We start from the raw sequence: 22429 nt of genomic DNA on the forward strand, positions 1-22429 counted from the left end.
ACCTTCTTTGTCCAACACTGGAAAAGCTTTAGGGAAAGGGAATTAAACCTCAAGCCTTGTGGAACATTTGCTTGCTTCCCTACGCCAGCTTTGAACCTATAAGAAAAAACATATTTTTAGGCTATGTGGAAAGGAAATCAACCCCAAGCCTTATGGAACTTGTTTGCTTTTCTACACCTACGTTTTTAACTTTCATTTTGAACTGTACATCTGAACTGCTGGGCAGCAGTCAAAATGCATTTCCTTCCCCCCCCCCCCCAAGTTTAGTTTCTGGAGGATAGGATAGGTTTTGGACAAAGGACGGTAGATTATATTTGGACTTCCTGACACTGACCGCATCATTAGCTAGTTTTGGTGAGGCAGGGAATCCCTTCATAGACCGGGCTAGTTAGAACTTTCACCATCCCCTTTATTGTGTTGTGAATAAAGGTATTCATCAATCAATATGCCACCCTTGTGTAGGTTTTTTACTCCCAAGGCCCTAACAATACCCACTGAGTAGAATACTTGAAAGCTGCTTCCCTAATCTGCACAGATCTACTAGATAGGAGTAGATCTAACCACGGTAGTTGCCATGTATCAACACAGATACTAGCGCCAACTGATTGTCCCCAATGTTCTATGTATCCGTGTCTAATTTACTTTTCAGCATCCGTAATCATCCTATATAGTAATTTTTTGGAAAACTTTATTGAACGTGAGCCATCAAGTACAAAATAGAAACCTTCCAATTATACACATAAAATCCTATAAGTAACAAGCTGAAATCCATAAAACACGATAGAGCAAGTTCTCCCTGTAATCAAAGACATAAAACATAAATCATTCATTGTGCATAATCAAGATCATAAAGTGCAAGTGCATATATATAATAATGTAATTAAACAACTGGAACCACAGTGGCTTGCCAGCAGCTTTTCAAATGGAGTGCACTGCAGATATGTCTGCTTTAATGACAGGTTGCGAGAGTGAAGTTGTGCTTGAAGTGATTGAGGGTCAGGGGCGATGGAAAGGTAGTCAATTTGAATTTCCTGTTCAGAAGATCCCACATACCAAACATAGTGTATGTGATTTTACTAAAATAAGCATTGGGTGGATGGTCCAACCTTGATCACCAGAGAGCTTTCTTTAACAAGGTGCCTTTTGCAGCATTGTCCTGCCCTGCCCATTCCTATTGTATAGTCGATCAGAATTATTTTAGCGCGAGTCTATTGGGCAGTATCATAATATATCCCAAATCAGGGAAAGCAAGTTCTCCTGTATGTTAAGGCACTTTAATAATGGTTCAGAAATTCATGGAGGTATACCCCCATACAAAAGAGATAGCCAGCTTCCTTAGGTGAGTTCAATATAGCCTGGGTATCTTGACTGGTAGGATCCTGGAAAAAGTATAAACATTTTGGGAGAATGGGCATTTACAAAGACCTCATGAAACTCAGCCACGAAATAGCTTGCTCAGTTTAGCCAAATCTTCTTTGATTTGTGAAAGTAATATCAGATAGTGGCAGAGAATACAATGTGTCTATAGCTGGTGTTTTCATTATGGCCAAGTATTTTATGCCATGGGTAGTCAAACAGAACGTGGCCATGGCTTCCAATACTTGAGTTGATCTGATGGATTGGTGTGGGTGGCAAATAAGTCAGGAAATGGAAAACCTAAAGATTGAACAACCTGTCCACCACTGCAGGAGCTCCCACTTGGTTTGCTTGAGTGAGTATGCTCAGGTAATCCGTTCTGCATTGAGCTCACCCATCAATTGAATAGCCACTTTAAAAATCTCATTCTGTATTTCAGAGTTCCAAAATTGAAGAAAGAGAGTGTTGTCCATATAGATCAACACTCTCATGCCCTTGATGGAAAGGTGCAAGCTCTGAAAGATAGAAAAATGGTGTTAAGCTCCAATACATTGATATGCAATGTCCTGTCCAAATGAGCTCCATAGGTCTCACACATACATGTGACCTAGCGTAGCACCCCAATCAAGGAGTGTCCCGGTTCGAAAAAGATAATTCCTGTCAACAGCACAGTTGGGTCTGTCCCAAAGAGAAGGCTCGCTTTGACAGAATTCGATACTTCCACCTTGTCAGAAGAGAAAGAAACTTCTGATTCATGCTCACTAACAGATGCACCTATGTCCTGTAATTTGCAATCTGGCATAAGTCACTGCAAGAGCGCACAAAGACATCAGGCCCAAAATCCTTTGATAGGTGAGACACATCAATGTTGAGAAATGTAGAATTTTGGGAATTTATCTTGCAGAAAGCTGAACATCTGTCATTCAAGGAAAGATGGCCACTCCCCACTAAGTATCCCAGAGGAATTGTAGAAAATGGATTGGGTTGGCGGGAGGGTGGATTTCTTGACACTGCCCAAAAAGGTCCCAGGAGAACAATATCCAGTGTCAGCTGAAGAGAGGCTAAATGCAATGACTGGTGGCCCGTACAAATCAATCATTGAGATCAAGGTGAATGTGAATTTCTCAATTCCTCAAGTGAGTCCTGCAAGATGTCACCACCTTCATTAAAACCCTTAGAGCAGAGCTAGGGCCAAACAGGACATCAGAAAGCTCTGTGATGAGCCAAAGGTGCTTAGTTATATGTTTTCAGTTGAGGCCAAATTGAGAGACTCTGCCCTCAACAGGGGAGATGTCGTCTTTGTATGTTGGCCTGTCTATTCTTTGATTTGTTGCTAGAAGAGAAGAATGACCCCTTTGTTTTTCTCTGCCATTTTCTGGACTGAGATGACAATAATAAATCCTGCTGGCTCCATTTCAGCAGGACTCAAAACTGCCCTTACGGTATGAGAATTGCAATGACTTAAAGTTTAGTTTATTAGGTATACATATAACAAAACAAATGTTTTATATACCGAGATTACACATTATTACAGTATTAAAATACAAAATTATATACCAATTTACTAATAACTCACATTTAAAAAACACATTTGATTTCATACGACAGTCTTGAGGTACCCTACATAATTATACAATACAATGTAATATCAATACAATTTTCTTATAAAATATCACCATAAAATAAATTAGATTTATGTCATTACCACTCATAAACAATGGCCACAGTGTCTCAATTTCGTCAGGATTAATGGTATTATTATATGACTTCATATGTTTGTATCGCAGTGCATACAAACTATCACATACAATTAGCAAATGGTTTAGTGTCTCTGTGACATTATGGCCGCACAATCGACAGAAACGCATGTCACGAGGAATACCCATTTGTGTTCCATGTGTTTCCAATGCCTCAGAAATATTAAATTTTAGTAGCAAATATTGCCGCACCGTTTGAGGGCTCGGGTATGCATTAATATAACTAGGGAGTTTGCAACGTGATGAGCGCTCATTATAATAGATTCCACTAAATGTTTTTGTGGATAGGTCTATCATCTGCTGTTCATAGCAGACTTCCTTCAGTACATGCTTTAATTTTAACTTCATGAGGGGCATACTCATCAATCTATATGGGGAATTCTGGCAATCCCATCTTCTATGAAGTTTTTGTAGTTTGCCCATTATTCCAAATTTAGAGTTACGCACTAGGCGCAAGTAGGCAACCATATATGCACCAATGATTGTGTCTATCTGGAGACGTTTCAGCTTCTCAAAGTTAATAACGCAATGGTTAACAAATACATAGGAGATTGCCACCAGATCAAGTTCAAGGTATATGTGTTCCGCACTTACACATTTGGGTAATCGAAGCAGCTTCCTAAGCAAACAAACTTCGAATTTTTCGACAAGTTTCATTAAATTATGGCCCCATATAACAATAGCATACAATAGGACTGCTCTTATCTTTGCAATATAAATTGTCAGTACTGCAGACTTAAAGGGGGCTTTAATGTGATGTCTGAAAGATATGTCATGGTCATCAACATCAAAAGGAAAGGCCATGACTCAGACAATAGTTAGGTACATTTTTCCTACATCGCCAGCTGCTGCGCCAAGCAAATCCACTGAGATTTGTTCATCTACCAATCCAGCCAAGAGAATCTCCTATCAGTTGGGAGATTGGCATTATATTACAGAGTTCTCCAACAAAGTCTTAGTTTGAGTATGGTGTCAGTGTTCGCCCCGCTTAAGCGGAGGGTGCTGTACACCTCTGCCTACCTCTGTACCATGTAATATATTCTGTAATACATTTCTAGTCCTGGAACCACAATATTATGAACAATATGCTCTTCCAAATGTAACTTCCCACACCTCAACACGATTTGATTCAGTTAGCATGTGGCAAAGTGAACATATCAGCATAAAGGAAACATGATCACCTTTTACCTCTAAAGATTGAAGAGTTGGTTAGCTCAACTGCAATTAGCATCCGTAACTCAAAAACGTGTTTGTACTACTTTGCTCAAACATTGACATGAACATATATCAGCACCCCGGTCTGTACTCTATATTGCAACGATTAATTGTAGAGTTTAAACTATAACAGTTTTAGCAATGGGAACTATTTAGATCAATAACAACTGCTTGGAAACGTTTCACACAACTCTTGAGGTTTACTTACCTGAAGTAAAGCAGCAATTAGATAAAACATCACAAATGTGAAAGTTATAGCAGTATGACCACCCTGCAACAGGTTAATTGTATAAAGGAAGGCCAGGTGTCCTGGGACAACAAGAAGGAAGAGGACACGAGCAGATGTGGAATTCACTCCTAGGGAGAAAAGAACAAAGAACAGTTATAATCCAATGAAAACCCAGGACTTGTAACCCTACATATTACAAACAATTGCGAACTGTCGATATCAGGTGACACTGACTGAGTATAGCAACTAAAGCTTAAAAGGATTGAAGCCAAGGGGCAGCCCATGCATGTACCACCTGTGCAGCCAGCCCTAGAACTATACATCCCCCATCTCCAAACTAAACGAAAAATCTCAACATCCATTCCATTAAAACTCCTGGGCAGTGAGATTCAAAATGATGTAATCGAAATAGAGTCTTGGAATGTGTGTTGGTAAATTGAATGAGCCTGTGAAGTAGGATTATTATTATTAATATTATTAGGGTATTTGTTGAGCCTGGACCTTAGCTTAGGGAAGCAATGGTATGCTTTACAAATCATAAGGGAAAGGACAGAGTGAGGGAAGCAGATATACAAGGTAGTTGGGCACTAACAATGAGGAAGGGAGAGGGTGGACAATTTGGAAGCAAGGGATCTAAAAGCAACCAGGAGAGGAGGAGACCAGGCAATCTCTAGTAGGGTGAGGAGTGGAGGGTGTGTGGACCTATGTTTGTGAGGAGCCATTCTTTGAAGAGGAGGTTCTTTAGCTCTTTCATGAAATGTAGAAGCAAGGGTGCTAGCCTGGTATTGACGGGGAGGAGGTTCCATAGTCTTGAGGCATAGACGGAGAACTCCTGCCTTGTGGTTCTTTCCATCGGCCTTGGCAAAGTTCAGGTATGCGCATTGTCTTACTTCTGGTGGATCGTAGGCCTCTGAAGATACTGAGTTTCTTAGTGAGGTAGCTTTAGGACTTCAGGCCGACCTCTTTGCAAATGATGCAGCAGGATTTGAAGATGAAATGAGCTTGCAGCCGGAGCCAGTGCAGTAATATCCTGGTGATGTGCTTGAATTGGCAGAGTCCTTTGATAAGTTGTGCTGCAGCATATATGACACATCTCAGGGTACCAGGGTAGTCTCCAGAATGCCTTCCTAAAGGACATTGCCAGCATCCAGCTTGGAGAGCTGATCTTAAGCTGTTTTCTGGGCTTCATTTTCCACAGGAGAGGATGTGGGTACCAACCTGTGTGTGTCGTCCTTGCTATGTGCTGTTTGAAGGTATGTCTGTTGATTTCAAACCCATGGGACGTGTCGCATGTGGCCAACTGGGGTGTGAAGCAGAGAGCCAGGTCTGGATGTTAGGGGTTTCTGCGTTGTTGGTCAGCAGTAGAAATGTAGTCTTAGAGCGGTTAAGCTTCAGGTAAGGACTGGACTGCTAGGGCTGGATCAATTACAGGCAAGCCTTGACCCTGTGGATGTATTCGATAGAGGATATGTTGAGGTAGAGGTGTATATCATCTGCAGATTATTATCAGCAGATTATCATAAGCCATTCTCCATAAGGTTTCGGCTGGCTCCTTACCCCAATGGTATCCAATAAGGCAAGCCTTTGGGGTTCCTACTTTTAACAAGGTACCCATCTGTTCTCTAATACATTAATACTTGCCTCAGCTTAAATGTTCACTTTTTTGTGGATGCTGCCAAGATTTATCTTTAAGAGCACCTATTCTTCTAAATGTCTTGCTCAAGTGGGCCCTCTTTCTCAGAGTGACAGAACTTGCAGCCCGTTTATCCTCACATCAAAATCCTGAGGCTGTCCGAACTAGTATATACAGTTACAAACATTTTAAAGTTAGGGTGATTGTTGTGAAAGATAACATGACTTCTAACACAAGTGTGCATTATATACTCAAAGTATACAACCCTTTAACCATAGTTATCAATTATAAAGGTCTGTGCTCAGTCCTATGTTCCCAAAAGGCCCTTTTAAGTTTATGCAAATAAGCCAGAAACTGGCATTGGTGCTATTTGTCCAATTCCCCTTTCTCCAATCGCATCCAAAAGAGTACAATAGTATACCAGATTGCCCACCTTGGAATGATAACTTTGTATCAGAAAAAGAGAAAGTAATAGGTGTGAAATGGTCATGGGTATGACTCTGTTAGGGGGGCTAGTACTCCTGTCAACATGGGTTAGGCGGCCTAATAGGCCAAGGACAGACCCAGTTTTACCCTGGAGATGTTAAGAGGGAGTTGAGAAGTCCCTCCTTCATAGGTCCCTGGTGTGGTTGGAGTCGTGCATATGCACTGGTACCTCTTTCACGGTCTCAGTGCCCATCTGCCTCTGTCCTGGCCTGTACTTTTTCTAATCTTTCAGGTGGTTTCCCAGATTCACTGTGTTCAGGGCAGCCGGATGTACTAACACAAGAACCAGAGACTACAGCCATCACATCAAACACCCACCTCATCTCAATGGAATGGCCAGTGGACTACAGGGAGCAACAGCTTTCAGTGACCAATACAAGAACTAAAAGTACCACAATGCATCTGGGTCTGATGGCTAAAATCCATCTAGTTGCCTTGTAGAAAATGGAATTCCTCACCCTTCCCAGAGCTGAATGGGGGACGCAACATCTGCTGGGGGGTCCCCAGGCCTGCTTTAGAGGAGCTGTGGAGCAGTGGCAGTAGAGCTGGTGTCAGCATGGAGTGGCACAGAAGTGGTGGAGACCAAGGAATACTCCCCACTATCACTATGGACAGCGGGTTAGCTGATACAGTTGGGGAATAGAGTGCAAACAACACTAGAGCTACATGGACGGGTGGAAAGAAATGGAAGTAATAAATTGGCCAGGGCCAAGGGCCTTTATGAAGACTCCCAGGTACAATTCCAATGGAGATTAGGAGTTTGGCGTAGGCAAGGGAGAGTCAGGGAGAGTCTGTTTCCAGTGAAAGGTGTTCAAGTAATGTGGGAGCAGTGGTGTGCTTGGAGAGAATGAAGTCAGGTATTGGGATTGAGAGCAGGGCACCAATTGTATTGTAGGTCTGTGTGTGGGTGAGATAAAATGAGAAAGAATGAGAGGAGGTGGAATATCAGGATGGTAGAGGAGAGATAAGAGGATAACTAGAGGAAATATGATCAGGAGAGTTGAAGGGAGTAGAGAGGGAGACTGATCAGAAGGGAGCAGGAGAGGAAGTTCAGGAGGGAGGAGGAAAGTAGAGATAAGAGGAGTGAGAGGCGAAGTAAGAATAGGAAGACCAGGAGAGAGGACAGTTGACATAGGAGGAGTGAGCTGTGAAAATGGGGAGTAAGGCCCAGAGGAAGAGTAGTGGGAAAAAGTAGAGGGAAGATTGAGAATAAGAGAAGGAAAGGGATTGGCATTGAGGATGGGTACAGTGAGACAAGCAGGTTACCACTGTTTAGGAAGCCTAGAAAGTCCCTAAGGGGGAGAAAAACAGAGCAGGGCAAGCCTAGACTGTAGAGGAACGCTGTCTATAGTAAACCACTACTACCTTTGGGAGGAGGCAGCCTGGGTTAGAGAGATAGGAGCCCACCTCTCCACATGGAGTGATCCAACATTCAGACTGCCAAATGCCTTGGTTTCTATGTCTGATCCTAATAAAACTGAAAATGTACTCATACTGTTATATAAGTTATTGGCAAGCCTGTGACATAGGTTTAATCATGTTCTTTGCAAAGTAAGATGAGGGCAATGTTATTACTACTGCAATATAGAGTAAGTGATCATTAGAAATAAACACAAATGAATATTGAAAAGAGCCAGTTTACAATGTTAGTACAAATACATATTTTTTTTCTTTTTTAGCAGTTTATTTTAGTTCCAAAAAATTGAAAATAATAAACATAGACCTAAAATCAACAAATTCATCAAAATAAATAGAAACAATAATTGTATTGGGGCTTGTAGGTTTATGCCTTTTAATGCAAATTGACCAGAATAATCACTAAAGTTGTGTGTATCAGTGTGCTATAAGTGAATGCTGTTCGTGCATGGCATTGCATAATCTTGGTATGGCACTTGCAGCGCTATACCTAAATGGTCTCTTGTATTCTGTTAATTGAGCATCTATTATGCTGATATCTAAATCAAAAAATAGGATCCCAGACAACAGAATTGTAACTACTACCTATCATAAATGCACAGAGGTGAATTCAATTCTACATGCCACCAGTGGACATAAACAGAGTGTCGTCAAGAATATACCTAAAGAAGAGATGTTGAGGGCAAAGTGAAATTGCAGCACAACTGAACATTTTGAGAATTACGTTTTGCTCATTACCTAAAGATTTAGATAAATGGGTTATAGGAACAGGAGTATTGCAACAGCAATAGAGAAGGCAAGAGGTGTAAATAGGAGCACCCTACTATCACCCAAAAGTAGAAACAACACAACTGAAAAGAATCTTGTTAGATTAATTACTCAGTTTTCTGAGCAGAGTAGAGAGGTAAACAATATACTCAACAGGCATTACAACATACTACTTCTAGACAAAGATGTAAGTAACTACATGAATGAGAAACCAGATGTAGTATTGACTAAGGCTATGACCACAGGACAAGATGGCAGCCCAAGCTACATGGGTACCATTTTCACGACAATTGGCTGTCTAAACCTAAAGGGTTCTACAATAGTGGCACATGCAACATGTGTGGCTATGCACTCAATAAAGTTTCTGAAGTCACAACTTACACAAACTGAACGATTCACATGTATGGGTTAATCATCTGTCAATCTACATATGTCATTTATCTTAATATCTATGTATGTAACATAGGGCGTATCAATAGAGAGTTAAGATTGAGAATTAAAGAACACCTTTATGCAATCAGGTCAGGAAATACACAATATTCGTTGGCACATTGGCTTCTTGGACATCAAAATGACACAAAAGGAATTCGATTTATTGATATAGGAAATTTGCACCAGCCCCCAGATGTGACAACAGAGAACGTGAAATGAGAAGAAAAGAAGCCAGATTGATCTTTGAACTGAAAGCAATAAGAGATAGTCTGAATAAGGACAATTAACGTAATCTTCTTATAACCTAATTATCTGATCGGCATATCCTACGGGCGTATTAACGCTTCTCGCCAACCAGTTGGCAAGTCTAATATTGTAGAAATGTGCCTCCTGTTCTGACCCTATGGGTTACGTGTGACTGTATAATTGAGATACTAGCATTGCCATTACGGTTTGAAGGTATCCATTCATCGTTAAAGGAGGGTACTATTCCAAAGACATGCCGCTTCTGTGTGTATTGGAACCATCACTCAAAGTCCACACAGGGATGACAAAATCAGTTGGCCAATCACATAGGATATCACTGTTTACCGGCACCAAAATGTGCCACACACAGTCTACTCGCCACCCTAGAGCATCAAGTCCATGTATTATACATGAGCAATTAAGAAACAAGACCAGTTTATAGTGAGGTGTGTAATATTACCAAGTTAGCCACGGCAACACATAAGTGCCACTTATTATTTTAATACTTATCAAGGCAATGCACTTAATACATGCAATAATTTAAATTAAAAGACCAATTGGACAACTTATGTAAGCAACCCTTCAGGGTTCACTATTAGAGATAATTAATTGGATACCTATCCGTAGTTTTATGAATTTGGTTATTTCTGCATAGATGGTACAGTTCAGTTCTAACTCCAAGAAAGCGCACGGGTAAGCCCGATTTTGAATAGTGCAATTGTACTTTAGTCAGACCTTTACTTTTAGCTAACATCACCGGTGTATAGGAAACGTTATAAATACACACAATAGCACCCGTGAGTTTCTACAGCTACAGCGGTCCTGGCAATTGTTCCCGCTAATTATTTTTCTCTAAGGCGCGTAATGGATGACTTTCATGCGCACATTATTTTCCATGTGCAGAACTGACTAACAAGGTAAGCCAATTTGTGAGCATGCTTAGTTAGTGAGCTATCATCTGCGAAGAGAGTTTGGAAAGGAATTTCCCCTTCCCAATCATTGCATTTTTTTTTACAAATCAGTGTACAAAGTGCATCTTACAGCACTTTTTCCAAATGTATAGGTCAAAAAATCATTTTATATGTGATTATAAATACAGCTCATCAACCAGTCAAAGACTTCAAGAAGTTTGATAGTAGCTAGCAAAGTACTCCTGTGTAGAGAAAAATATGTGTATGCACCCAAAAAAAGTATTTGCTCCGTGTAAACAATAAGTTTAGTTTGTGATAATCATTTGTAGACACTGCCCAGAGACAATGCAGAAAGTGTTTTATGAGATTGAAATGAAACACTTGTGTATTACACATCATCATATTTGATGAGGCTGGTTTAAAATTCAGAATACAGTATTTGCGATGGAATAATGTAGCAATTCAAGAGCCAGGAGAACACACCTCCCATAATTTGTGTAAGGATGACATGAGAATAATTGGACTTCAGAATAAGATGATCCAAATTCCTCTGGCTGTGCTTACATTACATTGTCCTGTGAACAGGCAACACTCAAAAACAGCCTTACAGCTAAGAGGCATACACACTGTCCATTTGTACACCCTAAAAACAGGAAAATGAGCCAAACAAAAATGGGAACCAATAAACATAAGAGCCTACCCTCTGCTTCTACCCACAAAGCTCCACCAATCCTTTTCGAATCAGTGACCAACAGGGCAGTGGCATAGGAAGGAACTCAAACAATATTACTGCTGAACCTCAAAAGGAATTTTAAGGAGAAATAACTTATTTTAATAACTGGCAAAGCTAATTACTTTTTTACTCCCTGAAGTAGGGAGTACAATCACAGAGCCCTGCTTGCAACCCTGACATAGTAGGTGAAAGGCATGGCACACAATATAGTCTATGGTTTTGCCCTTCCTTCCTCACCACGGCTGGACAAAATTCAATGAGAGTCTTACTGAGGATTTTTATGGATTTTTCATTGAAGAAAATCATATATTTGCTGTTTTTAGTTAATAGCAGCGATACTAAGCAATACAACAGATTGAGTGCCTTCTTCTGTAACTAGGGGACCCTCTTCTGCAATTCCCTGTTATCAGTTGAACAAGTTGCATGGGGATTCTAGAGGCAATACACCCAGAACACATGATTATAATTAAAATCCCTCAGCAGCTGAGCATAGAACGAAACAGAAGGTGAAGTTTCCTAGACTGTTACTAGAGTTTCCTATGCTTAGCTAAAAACCCATTTCCTTCACTGGACTGTACCGCTGAAATGTCTGACTTGGTTTTTGAAAGTTGCTGATTTGTTCTTCACCCCAAGGAGGAGTTTTCTTTTGCGCTCTTCCCCCGTACCCTTCCCAGCTCGTATGCTGGCCTCCAAATACTCGTTGACAAGTCTCTGTAAAAAGTGAAGGATTGTAGCATTAAAACAATGGGATTGTTGTATACCCACAATACTTTGCAAGTGAATGTTTTTAATACCTCACCATGTCTTTTATATTGGCAATTGAAACAAATGTCATGAATGTGCATGCACACAAATATTTTGCAGTGCATACTGGATTGTTTGCAACATACCCAACCCTAAAATTGTTGGGTAGACTTATACAAGTGCTCAGTGAAATCATTTTTGTACAGCAGAAAGTTACCATACAATTTATTAAGGTCTATTTCCACTGGAACTGCAACAATTTGGATGGGATGCAGCAGGTGTGAAAAGAAATCTAGCTATTTCAATGTCTGTTGTTCTAATGCTATCTATGAGTAATACAAGGCATAGTCCATACCCATTATCTCTTGCAGGTCAAGTAAATGCGATTGCAATTTGGATCCCCGCGTATAGGGTAATGTTAGCAATGCTAAAGCAGGAGATGCTTAGCATGACTTTAGGCAACCTACCCAACCCTAATATTGTTGGGTAGAATTATACAAGTGCTCAGTGAAATCATTTTTGTAAAGCAGAAATTTACCATACCATTTCGTAAGATATATTCCCACTGGAACTACGGCAACTTGAATGGGATGTAGAAAGTGTGAAAAGCAATCAAGCTGTTTGAATATCTGTTGTTCTAATGCTATCTATGAGTAATTACAGGCATAGTCCATACCCATTATCTCTTGCAGGCCAGGTAAATGCTATTGCAATTTGGCTCCCCACTTATAGGGTAAGGTTAGCAATGCTAAAGCAGGAGATGACGAGCATGACATTTGCCTACTCAAAATCCTTAGAATGTAAATTAATATTTGAGTTTCTTAATGCATTCACTTGTAAGGGTACAGCTTTAAAGCATGTGTGTGACATATGTACAAAGAATACAAGCATTGGATATTATAATATTCAATTAGCCTGCATTGGATGAGGTTACATATCCAATTAGCCTGCCTACTTATAGTCAGTATCCAATATTGCAGCCGACGGTTGGGTTACATAGTGTGGGTAAACCTTTTGCTAAGACACCATTTCGGTAACAGGAATTCTAGTACTTGAACATTATTCATATTACCACAAACAAAAAACAAGTGGATGTAGGTACAAGTCTGGTAACCTTTCACATGGTCAAGGTAGGCAGTGTCAAGGTTGACCAGTGATATCTAAATGCGGCCGGGGCGGACGTTAAATTCATAAGGTATAAATGTGGATGGGTCAAGTAAAGGAGTCGTGGGGGGGGAGGGTTATTTGGTGAATGTGTGCAGTTGGATCTTCTGTACATCGAGCCACTTTTTCATATTCATTCTTAACCTCTAGAGGGTTTCTTCTGTTTTTAGAGTTTTTAGATTTTTATGTTCACACTAGGCATATTAGGGTCATGTAAATAGAAAAGACCAGAATATGAGAACTAATTAGAATAATTTTGCTTTATTAAGAAAGAAAACAAATGTCAGGTAATTGTTGTGGCTTGCGCCTTGTTAATTCCTGAGAAGGTTGGAATTGTCCATGCCCACTGCTAAAATTCTTCTGAGCGGCACCCAGTAGAAAGTTGGGCAAGCGCACATGCACACAACTTAGAGGGAACATTGGTCCTGACCCAGGACAGGGATCTCCTTTAATCAGGTGAGAGAAGGCAATTAATAGGATTACACTCCGTTATTGGCAACACGGTTTGAATCCTTGGAAAAGTTTAAAGACTCCAAGTTGGTTGCTAAATCACTGGGCCTAACGGCGCAGCCAGCCAAGCCTGCCTTCAGCTTTGCCTCCAGAGGCAGGGGCTATAGGCGTTATGTAGCCTATGGTAGGAAGGTGCAGCTCCCGCAAGTCAGACAGGGGCAGAGGCGCTACTCGCGCCCAGAAGGGACAGAGGGGCCTCTAGGGGCCAACAAGCAGCAACAGCAGCAGGGACGCCTGCGCCCTCTAAGCCGCTTTGATTTCCACTCCCATGATGCACTAGTTGGGTGACGGTTGGCAGGGCATTTGCCTCAGTGGCAGGAGATAACCTCTGACGCCTGGGCCCTGCAGTTGATTCGGTGGGGTCCTTGTTTGCCCGGATACACCCCCATCCCCTAATCCAACCGAGACAGGAGCTCCAGGAAGAAATGAGAGCCCTGTTGTAGAAGAGTGCCATGGAAGAGGTACTCTTAGTCCGCTTTCTGACCAAAAGCATGTCTCCGTCATTGCTCGGCCAAAGCAGTCTGCTATGTCCATGCCCGTCTGCAATGACTGCTTGGCCACCTCCTTCCCATCCCTCACTAGCTGTAAGAATCTGTCCCGCATGGTACCCTCGGATGTATTCAGCAGCATGCTCCACAGCTTGGCACTAGCCAAAAGGAGTATTTCACAAATCCACAGGCTATGTTTGTGGCCTTGAGCACCATGCTGCCAGAGGTGAACACCTTTCTGTCTAATGCGTCTGATTTCTATCGCTCTTTGTCCGTAGGCAGATTGCTAGTGGATGCTGCTGGTCTGGTGGAAATAGGGGCAGCCTGTATAACCAACCCTTCCGGGGAAGGGTGTGTGGTGAGGTAAGAAGGGTTTCCTCTTGCTGGCCTGTACTTCCCTGTAACATTGGCGTTTACAGGGGGGAATAGGGTAAGGCTGCTGCCATAACGAGGGTAAAGGGACCGCAATGGCTGGATTAAATGTCATTTTATGATTAACTGTGGGACCCTCGTCCAAGATATCAGTGAGTTCATACTCTGGAAGAGTCATAGTAGACACCTTCATTCCAAGGGTGACAAACAACCCTGTGAACTTGACACTAGCATGAGTATATACTGGTTCTTTTGCAACTCAAGATCTGTACAGGTATCCAGGCTACTAGCATCCTGCAAACCTTGAGCCAAGGCCAATAAATCGGCCTGGTCGTCAAAATTATCAACGCCGATGGCTCCTGTATAAACTGGGTCTACCTGCTCATCGGGATCATTGATGCCGAAAATGGATTGCATTGAGTCAAAGAATCCCGATCTTGATAAGAGCACTAAAGAACTATCGCTGACTGTAGGTGCCGAGGACTTGACCGCCGGAATAGGTTTCGAAGCCAAAGTGGTTTTCAATGCCGATGGTTCTCTCAGGCGACCAATTGACGCCATGGGCTTTGAACTTGCGGCCTTCTGGTGATTAATGCCTAGTCTGCGTGACGCCGCAAAGGTGTTTGATGACGACGGTGTGGCTAGCTTGGGGTCGGGAACATCAAGCGCCGCTTTTGCTGCCAATGCTTGCTGGTCGGGGCCGGAGCTGCACCTAGAGTAGATTGCTTATAAACATTTTGAGCATAGAACTTTTAAAACATTGCCACTCTTGCCAAGTGGTCCGCCCCACCGAGGGCATACCTCATTACGACCTGGACTTGCGTCAATGGTGGTGGTGCTGTTTCATCTTCTGTGAGGAAGATGTCAAGGAATGGCTCCTAAATCGGGACCGTTTCTTGGTCTTCTTGCAATGTCGTTCCTTCCCCTTGTCGGATGGGCTCTTCCGTCTCGGCCTCCGAAGACCGGATGAGAGACCGTGCCAGAGATTTGGCGGATTATCGGCCCAAAGCCAGTTTCCCGGCCCTCTCCCGTAGGGACTTCGGCTGCATCTTTGCACACGACGCGCAAGCACCGTGTCGTGACTAACATCCAGAACCCACAGAAAGATGTCATGGGGTTCGGTCACAGACATTTTGGCCTCACAATCACGGCATCGCTTGAAGCCTGAAAATCCTGTGAGTTGACATTGCATCGAGGTCTTCTAGCAAAATAGTACAATTTGGTACAAAAAACATTGAGTAAACTCGAGTCCTGTTCCTGATGCAGCATGCAAGAGCGCAGAAAAAAGGAACTGAAGCATGGGGCATAGTTATGTGCTATATATACGACATCGGACATCACTTCCGGAGCAGACGATCGCTAGCCGGGCAAGACGGATCGCCGATCGACAGCCGAGTCGAGGTCCACTATGCCCCCTGTCGAAAAGATTCTGAGCAGCAGAGCTGGATGATGGATAACTTCAAAGATGAGGAATCTGTGGGAGAAAAGCAATCAATTGAATGGGCTAGTCCCATAGTGTTTGTAAAGAAGCCCAATGGTTCTGTAAGGTTATGCATTGATCTCAGACAAGTCAATAAGAGCATTGTGACAGAGATGCCCTTTGCCCAAGATCAACAAGATGATTGCAGATTTGAGTGGGGCCAAGATTTACTCTTTATTGGATCTAAAATCTGCATATCATCGGATTAGGATGCATCTTGCCTCCCATCCTTACCTTCATTACACATTTTGGACTATTCAACCGTGTCAGAATGCCCTTTGGTTTGATTTCAGCAGCTAGCGTCTTCCAAGTGAATAATACACAATATCCTAGGAGGTATGGATGGTGTGACATTTTACCAAGATTATATTTTGGTCTGGGGAAAGGATAGGTGTGAACATGACAATAGGTTACGAGGAGTGCTTTAGAAATTGGATGAAGCTGGGATGACTCTGACCCTCGAGAAATGTAAATTTGGGGCTCCACAGGCAGACTATTTGGGGTACAGCTTGTCTGGGTATAGTGTTCAACCCAAAATGAGCACAGTGAGAGCCATATTGGAAATGCACTTACCCAGGAACAAAGCAGAAGTGTCATCTTTCTTGAGAATTATTGATTATTATGCCAAATTTGTTTAAAATGTTGCAAGTAAAACGGTGAGCATGAGGAGGCTGACCGGAAAAGGTGTGATGTTTGAATTGGACGTCAAGAGGAGTTAGAGAGGGTCAAAGAGGACATTATAAAGGCTTCCATCTTTCAGGGTTTCAGGGACAATGCACACACAATTGTGTTCACTGATGCTTCTGAACTAGGATCAGGGAGAGTACTCGTGCAGGAAGGTGAAAATGGCTTTCAGACCATAGCATATGCCTCTAGGGCACTCAAGGAGGTCGAAAAGCAATATTCTGTGATAGAGCAGGAGGCCTTTGCTGTGTTGGCGATAACCAAGTTCAGAGTTTTTCTTTATGGAAGAGGGTTCACCGTGAGAATGGATCACAAACCTTTCGTTGCCTTTTTTAACAGGAAAGGACAAGATAACAGGGTTTCAAATCTGTGGTTGAGCATGTCAATGGGAAGGATAATGTGGTGGCGGATGCATTGTCCAGAAATCCCATTTGTGAACATGATGAATTTGATTTCCTTTCCGATGAAGGAATTAAAGATATATTTGTGGTGGAAGAATCATTGAATGAGAGACTGGAGAGAGAGACTGGAGTGAGGCGTGTAGCGAGGATGAGCTATATCAAAAGGTCAAGGGGTTGATAGAAACCAGATGGAGTCTGTACAGTCTGTACAGTGACCAAGACCAAGATTTGAGTGATCAGCCCAAGGAGTTCAGGAGGGTGAGGGAAGAATTGAGTGTTTCAGATGGCCTGGTGTGTAGGGGTCAGAGACTGCTAGTCCCAGTGGGGATGTGAGAGAAGGTAGTAGACATTGGTCATGGGTGTGTGCAGGATGAAAGCCCTCATAAGGATGGACGTTTGGTGGCCTGGGATGGTTACATTTGTTGAAATGAAAATTAAGGAGTTTGTGGAGTGTAAGGACAGAGACAAAGTGTTAGTGACAAAGACCCCGCCCATGGTGATGCTCCTAAAGTTCTGTGGGACATCATTGACATTGATTCACTTGGGGCGTTACATTTATGAGGGAGTAGAGACTCATATTGTAGTTATGGATTTGCTCGTAAGGTGGTCAGAAGTAGGTGTGATTAAGGATATCACATCTAAGAATGTAATAAAGTTTTTGGAGAGAGGTTTGGCCTACCTGCTTGGTCGGTAACAATGGACCTCAATTTGTATTGAGAGAGTTTCAGAAGTGGCTTGAAGAGAATGGTGTCAAGCATAAGCAGACATCCTTGCATCACCCGCAGAGCATTGGGTGTGTGGAACACTAACAGAACCGTGATGAATGGTATCTGCCTGTCAGTGCAATCTGGTGGTGACTGACAGAAAGAATTACTTTGGAGGGCATTCTAGTACAGGTGCACACCTCATCCGGTGAGCTGTGTCTCTCTTTGAATTCATGAGGAGGCACAAGCTGAACACCTTGTTGGTACCAGGATGGAAAGGTCACCTTAAATTGGTGGATCTGGATGTGGATCTGATTCATGAGAGAATAAGATTGTGTAAAAAGAAATCTAAGGAAGGTTTTGATTTGAAGAAAGGATGTCGGTTGGTGAGATTCAATAGAGGTGATGAAGTAAGCATTAGACTTCCGAGATGGAGTAGAAATGTCAATTCAAAGTTTCCTGGCATAAGAACCACGTGGAAGAGTTAAGGGAATGCGGTTCTGTTGGAAGGAGGCGAAGGGTGGAACAAGGAGCGTATTCCCAATGCCAAAAGATCATAACTTCAGGAACAAGCACAGCTGCAACTGTGGATGTTGTTTATTAACTGTTTTGATCATTTGTAATTTTTTGTTATGTTATTTGGTATGTTATGCACCTGGCTCTAAGCCTCTTTCCTTCTCCTCTGCTGTTTTGAATGGGGGGTGTGTGTTATATAGTGTATATAGTTAAATGGTCATTCTTGTATATAGTTGCTTACCCATGGGTAGAATCCTAAATTGCCTGTTGATGTCACAGAGAGCTTCAGAATGGCCAAGAGCTCAAAGAATGTTGTGAGAGTTGGAAGCTGTTGGTGAGGAGGATTGTCTGCTGCCCTGTAGCTCTGAAATCAATAAAGACTTCCTCACACCTTCATGTCCAGAGTTGGCGTTTACTTCACATTCCACAAATAATGCGCATGTCCAGCTTACATTTAAAAAAACAAACACTGGATCAAAAATGAATATGTACTCCTTTTATTCTCCTAGGAGGAATACAGGAGTATAGTGTATTACATCTATGCATGCAGTGACATCAGTGTAATCACTGTGTTCAAAGTCTAAAGTCTCCATCATTAATCATGTCCTCCCAGACAATTAAGTGGTTGTGATATTGTAATTTGTTTATAGTGCAAAAGCACCTCTACAAAATTAAAAAGGAAGAATACATATCATACTTATTTCTTTAAAACACAATGTACAAGCAACACCAAGATACATTTTTTCTAAAAAGGACAATACAGGCAATATACAATAAAGCAACAACAGATCAAAAAAAGAAATTTGATCCAGATAAAAAGAAAATTAGAAGTAGCAGAATTTGACTAATACTCTCCCAAAACAAAATGTAACCAATAGTTGCACAAAGACAATGTGATGAGGGAAAATAAAGAACAATATTCATATCTGAATACTAGAATACATGACATATCACTACAAAAATAAGAAAGAGCAAATAAATTACCAGTAATCTAAACGCAATGAATCATAAATGCACAATAACTACAAATTACATAATAAAATATATCATATGTATGACATAAATTAAAATATGATTTGGCACATCCATGTTGAAATAATATGTTCTTGACCATCCCTAAATTTAGTTCAGTTTCAGTGTAAATTAGCATGCGGCAAGTGGCAAGAATAATTGTATTTCCTCTACCCCACATACATCTCACCCAAATTAAGTTACGAGCAAAGGGCGAAGTAACAAGCTGAAAATCTTTCAGACAAGATAATCTTTGTAATTCAAAATGAGAACAGTAAAGGAAAATATGTTTTAGTGATTCCTGTGCACCCAAAAGGCCGCAAAAGCGACAAGTTATATCTCGAGTTGCATCCGGACTGAGGCCCCAATGTTTAGTGCGTAATCTAGTATGAAAAAGGTCCAAACTGAATCTCATGTAGAGAGTCCGTAATTTGTTACATGGAAACAGAATAAGGTAGGGCAAGCGAGTCAGTTGACTATGTCTAAATGTTATAGATTCCCCAAATGAGGCACAAGTGGAAATCTGATCACCAGTAGCGGCCCAATCATTCTGAAAGTGTCTTTTTTTTTGCAAGGTTCAAGCACCATTTAAGATCTTCAGGATCCTAATATGTGCTAGTAAGGCAAGCATGTGGTTTTGGAATTGAGCAAGCAAAATGGAGAATTAACAAGCATGTTAACAAGATCTTCGTATGGAGAATTAGTTGGAGGAAATAACATCTTAATATAGTTACAGAGCATCCGCCAATTGAATCGGGAAGCCAGTGAATTGAGGCCCAATGCATGTCTTAGTATGCGTTTTGTAAATAATTTGGAAGACCAAAACAACCTTCCACATTTTTCCCTGAAGTTTAAGTAGGATTCAATTTGAGCGAGGCAAAGGTCCAGCCCATATAAGATCACTGCCTCCACCTTCATAAGATGAAAATCGATAAGGGGAGTGAGAGGAAATTTGCAGTACTTACCAAGAACACATTTCATTTGTGCCATTAGGTGCAGGACCTTAGCAGAAAGACAAGCCTGCCATTTAGCAAGGGAATTACAGTTCGAGAGGTTGTACCTTACATAGGTCAAATCATACGAGAGTTTAATTTCGGTTAGACTGATTAGCCATTTAAGGGTGCAAGGTATTTTTTTGGAAGACTATATGAGTATATTGGATTTCAGAGAATAATTAGATAAGTCATTGTGTGAACAGTAAAATGAGAAATATTTTAGTTTATTTTGTAAACCAGATTGAGTGTGGTCGAACAAGATGACATCGTCCGCATACGCAAGCCAATGAAGTCTGACAGTGTAAATCTCTGGAAAATTCCAAATGCGATCGATGTTAGCAAGGTAAAGATTGAAAAGGACTGCTGCAAGATTGCAACCTTGCTTGACACTGATCGCAGTCGGAATAGCGTCTGTAAGGAGGCCTGCGCGGTTAATGCATACTTTAAAGTTGGTGTTGTGATGAAGAAGTGCTATAAGAGCAACTAAATGGGAAGGAAAGCCATAGTCCAGCATTTTTTTCCATAACAGTCCACGCACCACGCTGTCAAAAGCTGATGACAGGTCGAGTGAGGCCATAAAAATCGGCCCATTGGCAGCGTGATGTGATGTAGAAATAAGATGAGTCAGAATCGTTACATTTAGTTGGGTTCCCATGGCTTTTCTAAAACTAACCTGAACTTTAGAAAGTATCAGATTGGTTACCATAAATTGTTCTACTTTGTTCAAAATGAGCAGAGCGAAGAATTTCGCTGCTACATCAATTAGGGCAATAGGCCGAAAATTGTTACGGTCATTACATGCACCATTTTTGTGTAGAGGCATGATTATTGATGTGAGCCAAGAAGTTGGAATAATTTTGGAACAAAACAATGGTACGAAAGATGTCCAGAAAAAAGGATGCCCAGAAGAGCGGGTCATTCTTTATTACACATGGCGCCAAACCATCTGGGCCAGCAGATTTTGAGAATTTAAGTTTATGAATAGCTGACACAATATCATCAGTGAACCATGGACAAACTGCTGGGATATGATTAAGTAAGGGAATTGGATCAAAAGGAGTAAAAGACAGTGGAAGCGAATATTTGGTTTTAAAGAAATTGCACCAAGACAAGGCATCAATTGATGATTTGAGCGAGGAAGAAGCAGAGGATTGGGCAGGTTTTCACAGAAGTGACCAAATATCTTTGGTATTATGTTTACAGAGGTTATGAACCATCCTTTGATTTGCAACTAAGTGTGCATTAAATCATTTTTTTCTGTTCTAGTTTATAGCTAGCTGCGAGTTGTTTCTTGAGCAGAAGATAAGTGGTATGGTCAGATGCTGTGATTTTTGCTCTTCTGAGGTCGCGATTTAGAATTCTTCAGAAGGGCAATATAAGAAGAGAAGATGTTAAGTTGCGAAGAAAATGGCATAGCCACACCACTAGAAGCCAAAGAGAACATGTGAAACTGAATCATTTTTAAGTTCCTTTGAACGATCTTTGCCTTAGAAATTGGCGAAACATTTCCGTTGGTAACATCCCACAGGTCGCGGTTAACGAGGAAGGTCAATTGCCTACAAATCTTGGGGTTCCAATGTTTAGAGAGCGCGTATCGATCCATTTGTAAGATGGAAAGGAACGGCATAGCGGGAAGCCACGAGGCATAGGCTGCAAATATGTAGAAGTAATTCTATGATCGCCAAGCAAAGGATTATAGTTTACAATAGGAGCAAGAAGACCCAACAGTCCTAGATGCTGCTATAAAATCAATTGAAGAATGTGCTGTTCCCCTCTGCCAAGTTGTATGGGTATGGGAGGAGGCAGGGGGAATCAAGATTGATGTCCCATTCTTCCAAGAAAAGGATCCAGCTACCAACTCTTGCAAGGGAAAGCTTCTAATTTGCAGACAGGGTGGACTTGGAGGGAATGGACCTATCAGCATAGAGATTTGCATTGAAATCGCCCCCCATAATCTCATAGCCTTTGCTATGAGAAGTCAATTCGGAGAGCGCAGTGTTTAATGAGCAAATAGCCGTGTCTAAAGAAATAGCAGCGGGATTTCAATAAAGGGAAATCAAAATGAGGTTCTTGCAGCAAAAGTCCTCCAATTGGAGTTCTAAAATAAGACAAAGATCGACTATATCGAGTTGCTTAACAATAAAGTTATTATTGATCAATATTACCAATCCTCCAGAG

At 41.5% G+C, this 22429-nt stretch overlaps 1 protein-coding gene across 4 annotated transcripts in view; it reads right to left on the bottom strand.

Moving 5' to 3' along the window:
• The window catches only part of SLC41A3 (solute carrier family 41 member 3), an 864281-nt gene that overhangs the window by 61273 nt on the left and 780579 nt on the right, over positions 1–22429 (bottom strand). For all 4 annotated transcript variants that reach the window (XM_069643389.1, XM_069643390.1, XM_069643388.1 and 1 more), the window contains one exon: positions 4537–4685. In XM_069643389.1, the coding sequence (XP_069499490.1) occupies positions 4537–4685 (149 nt within the window). The remainder of the gene's footprint in view (positions 1–4536; positions 4686–22429) is intronic.

Source organism: Ambystoma mexicanum, chromosome 2p, assembly GCF_040938575.1.
Source record: "Ambystoma mexicanum isolate Mex_15411 chromosome 2p, UKY_AmexF1_1, whole genome shotgun sequence".
Lineage (NCBI taxonomy): Eukaryota > Metazoa > Chordata > Amphibia > Caudata > Ambystomatidae > Ambystoma > Ambystoma mexicanum.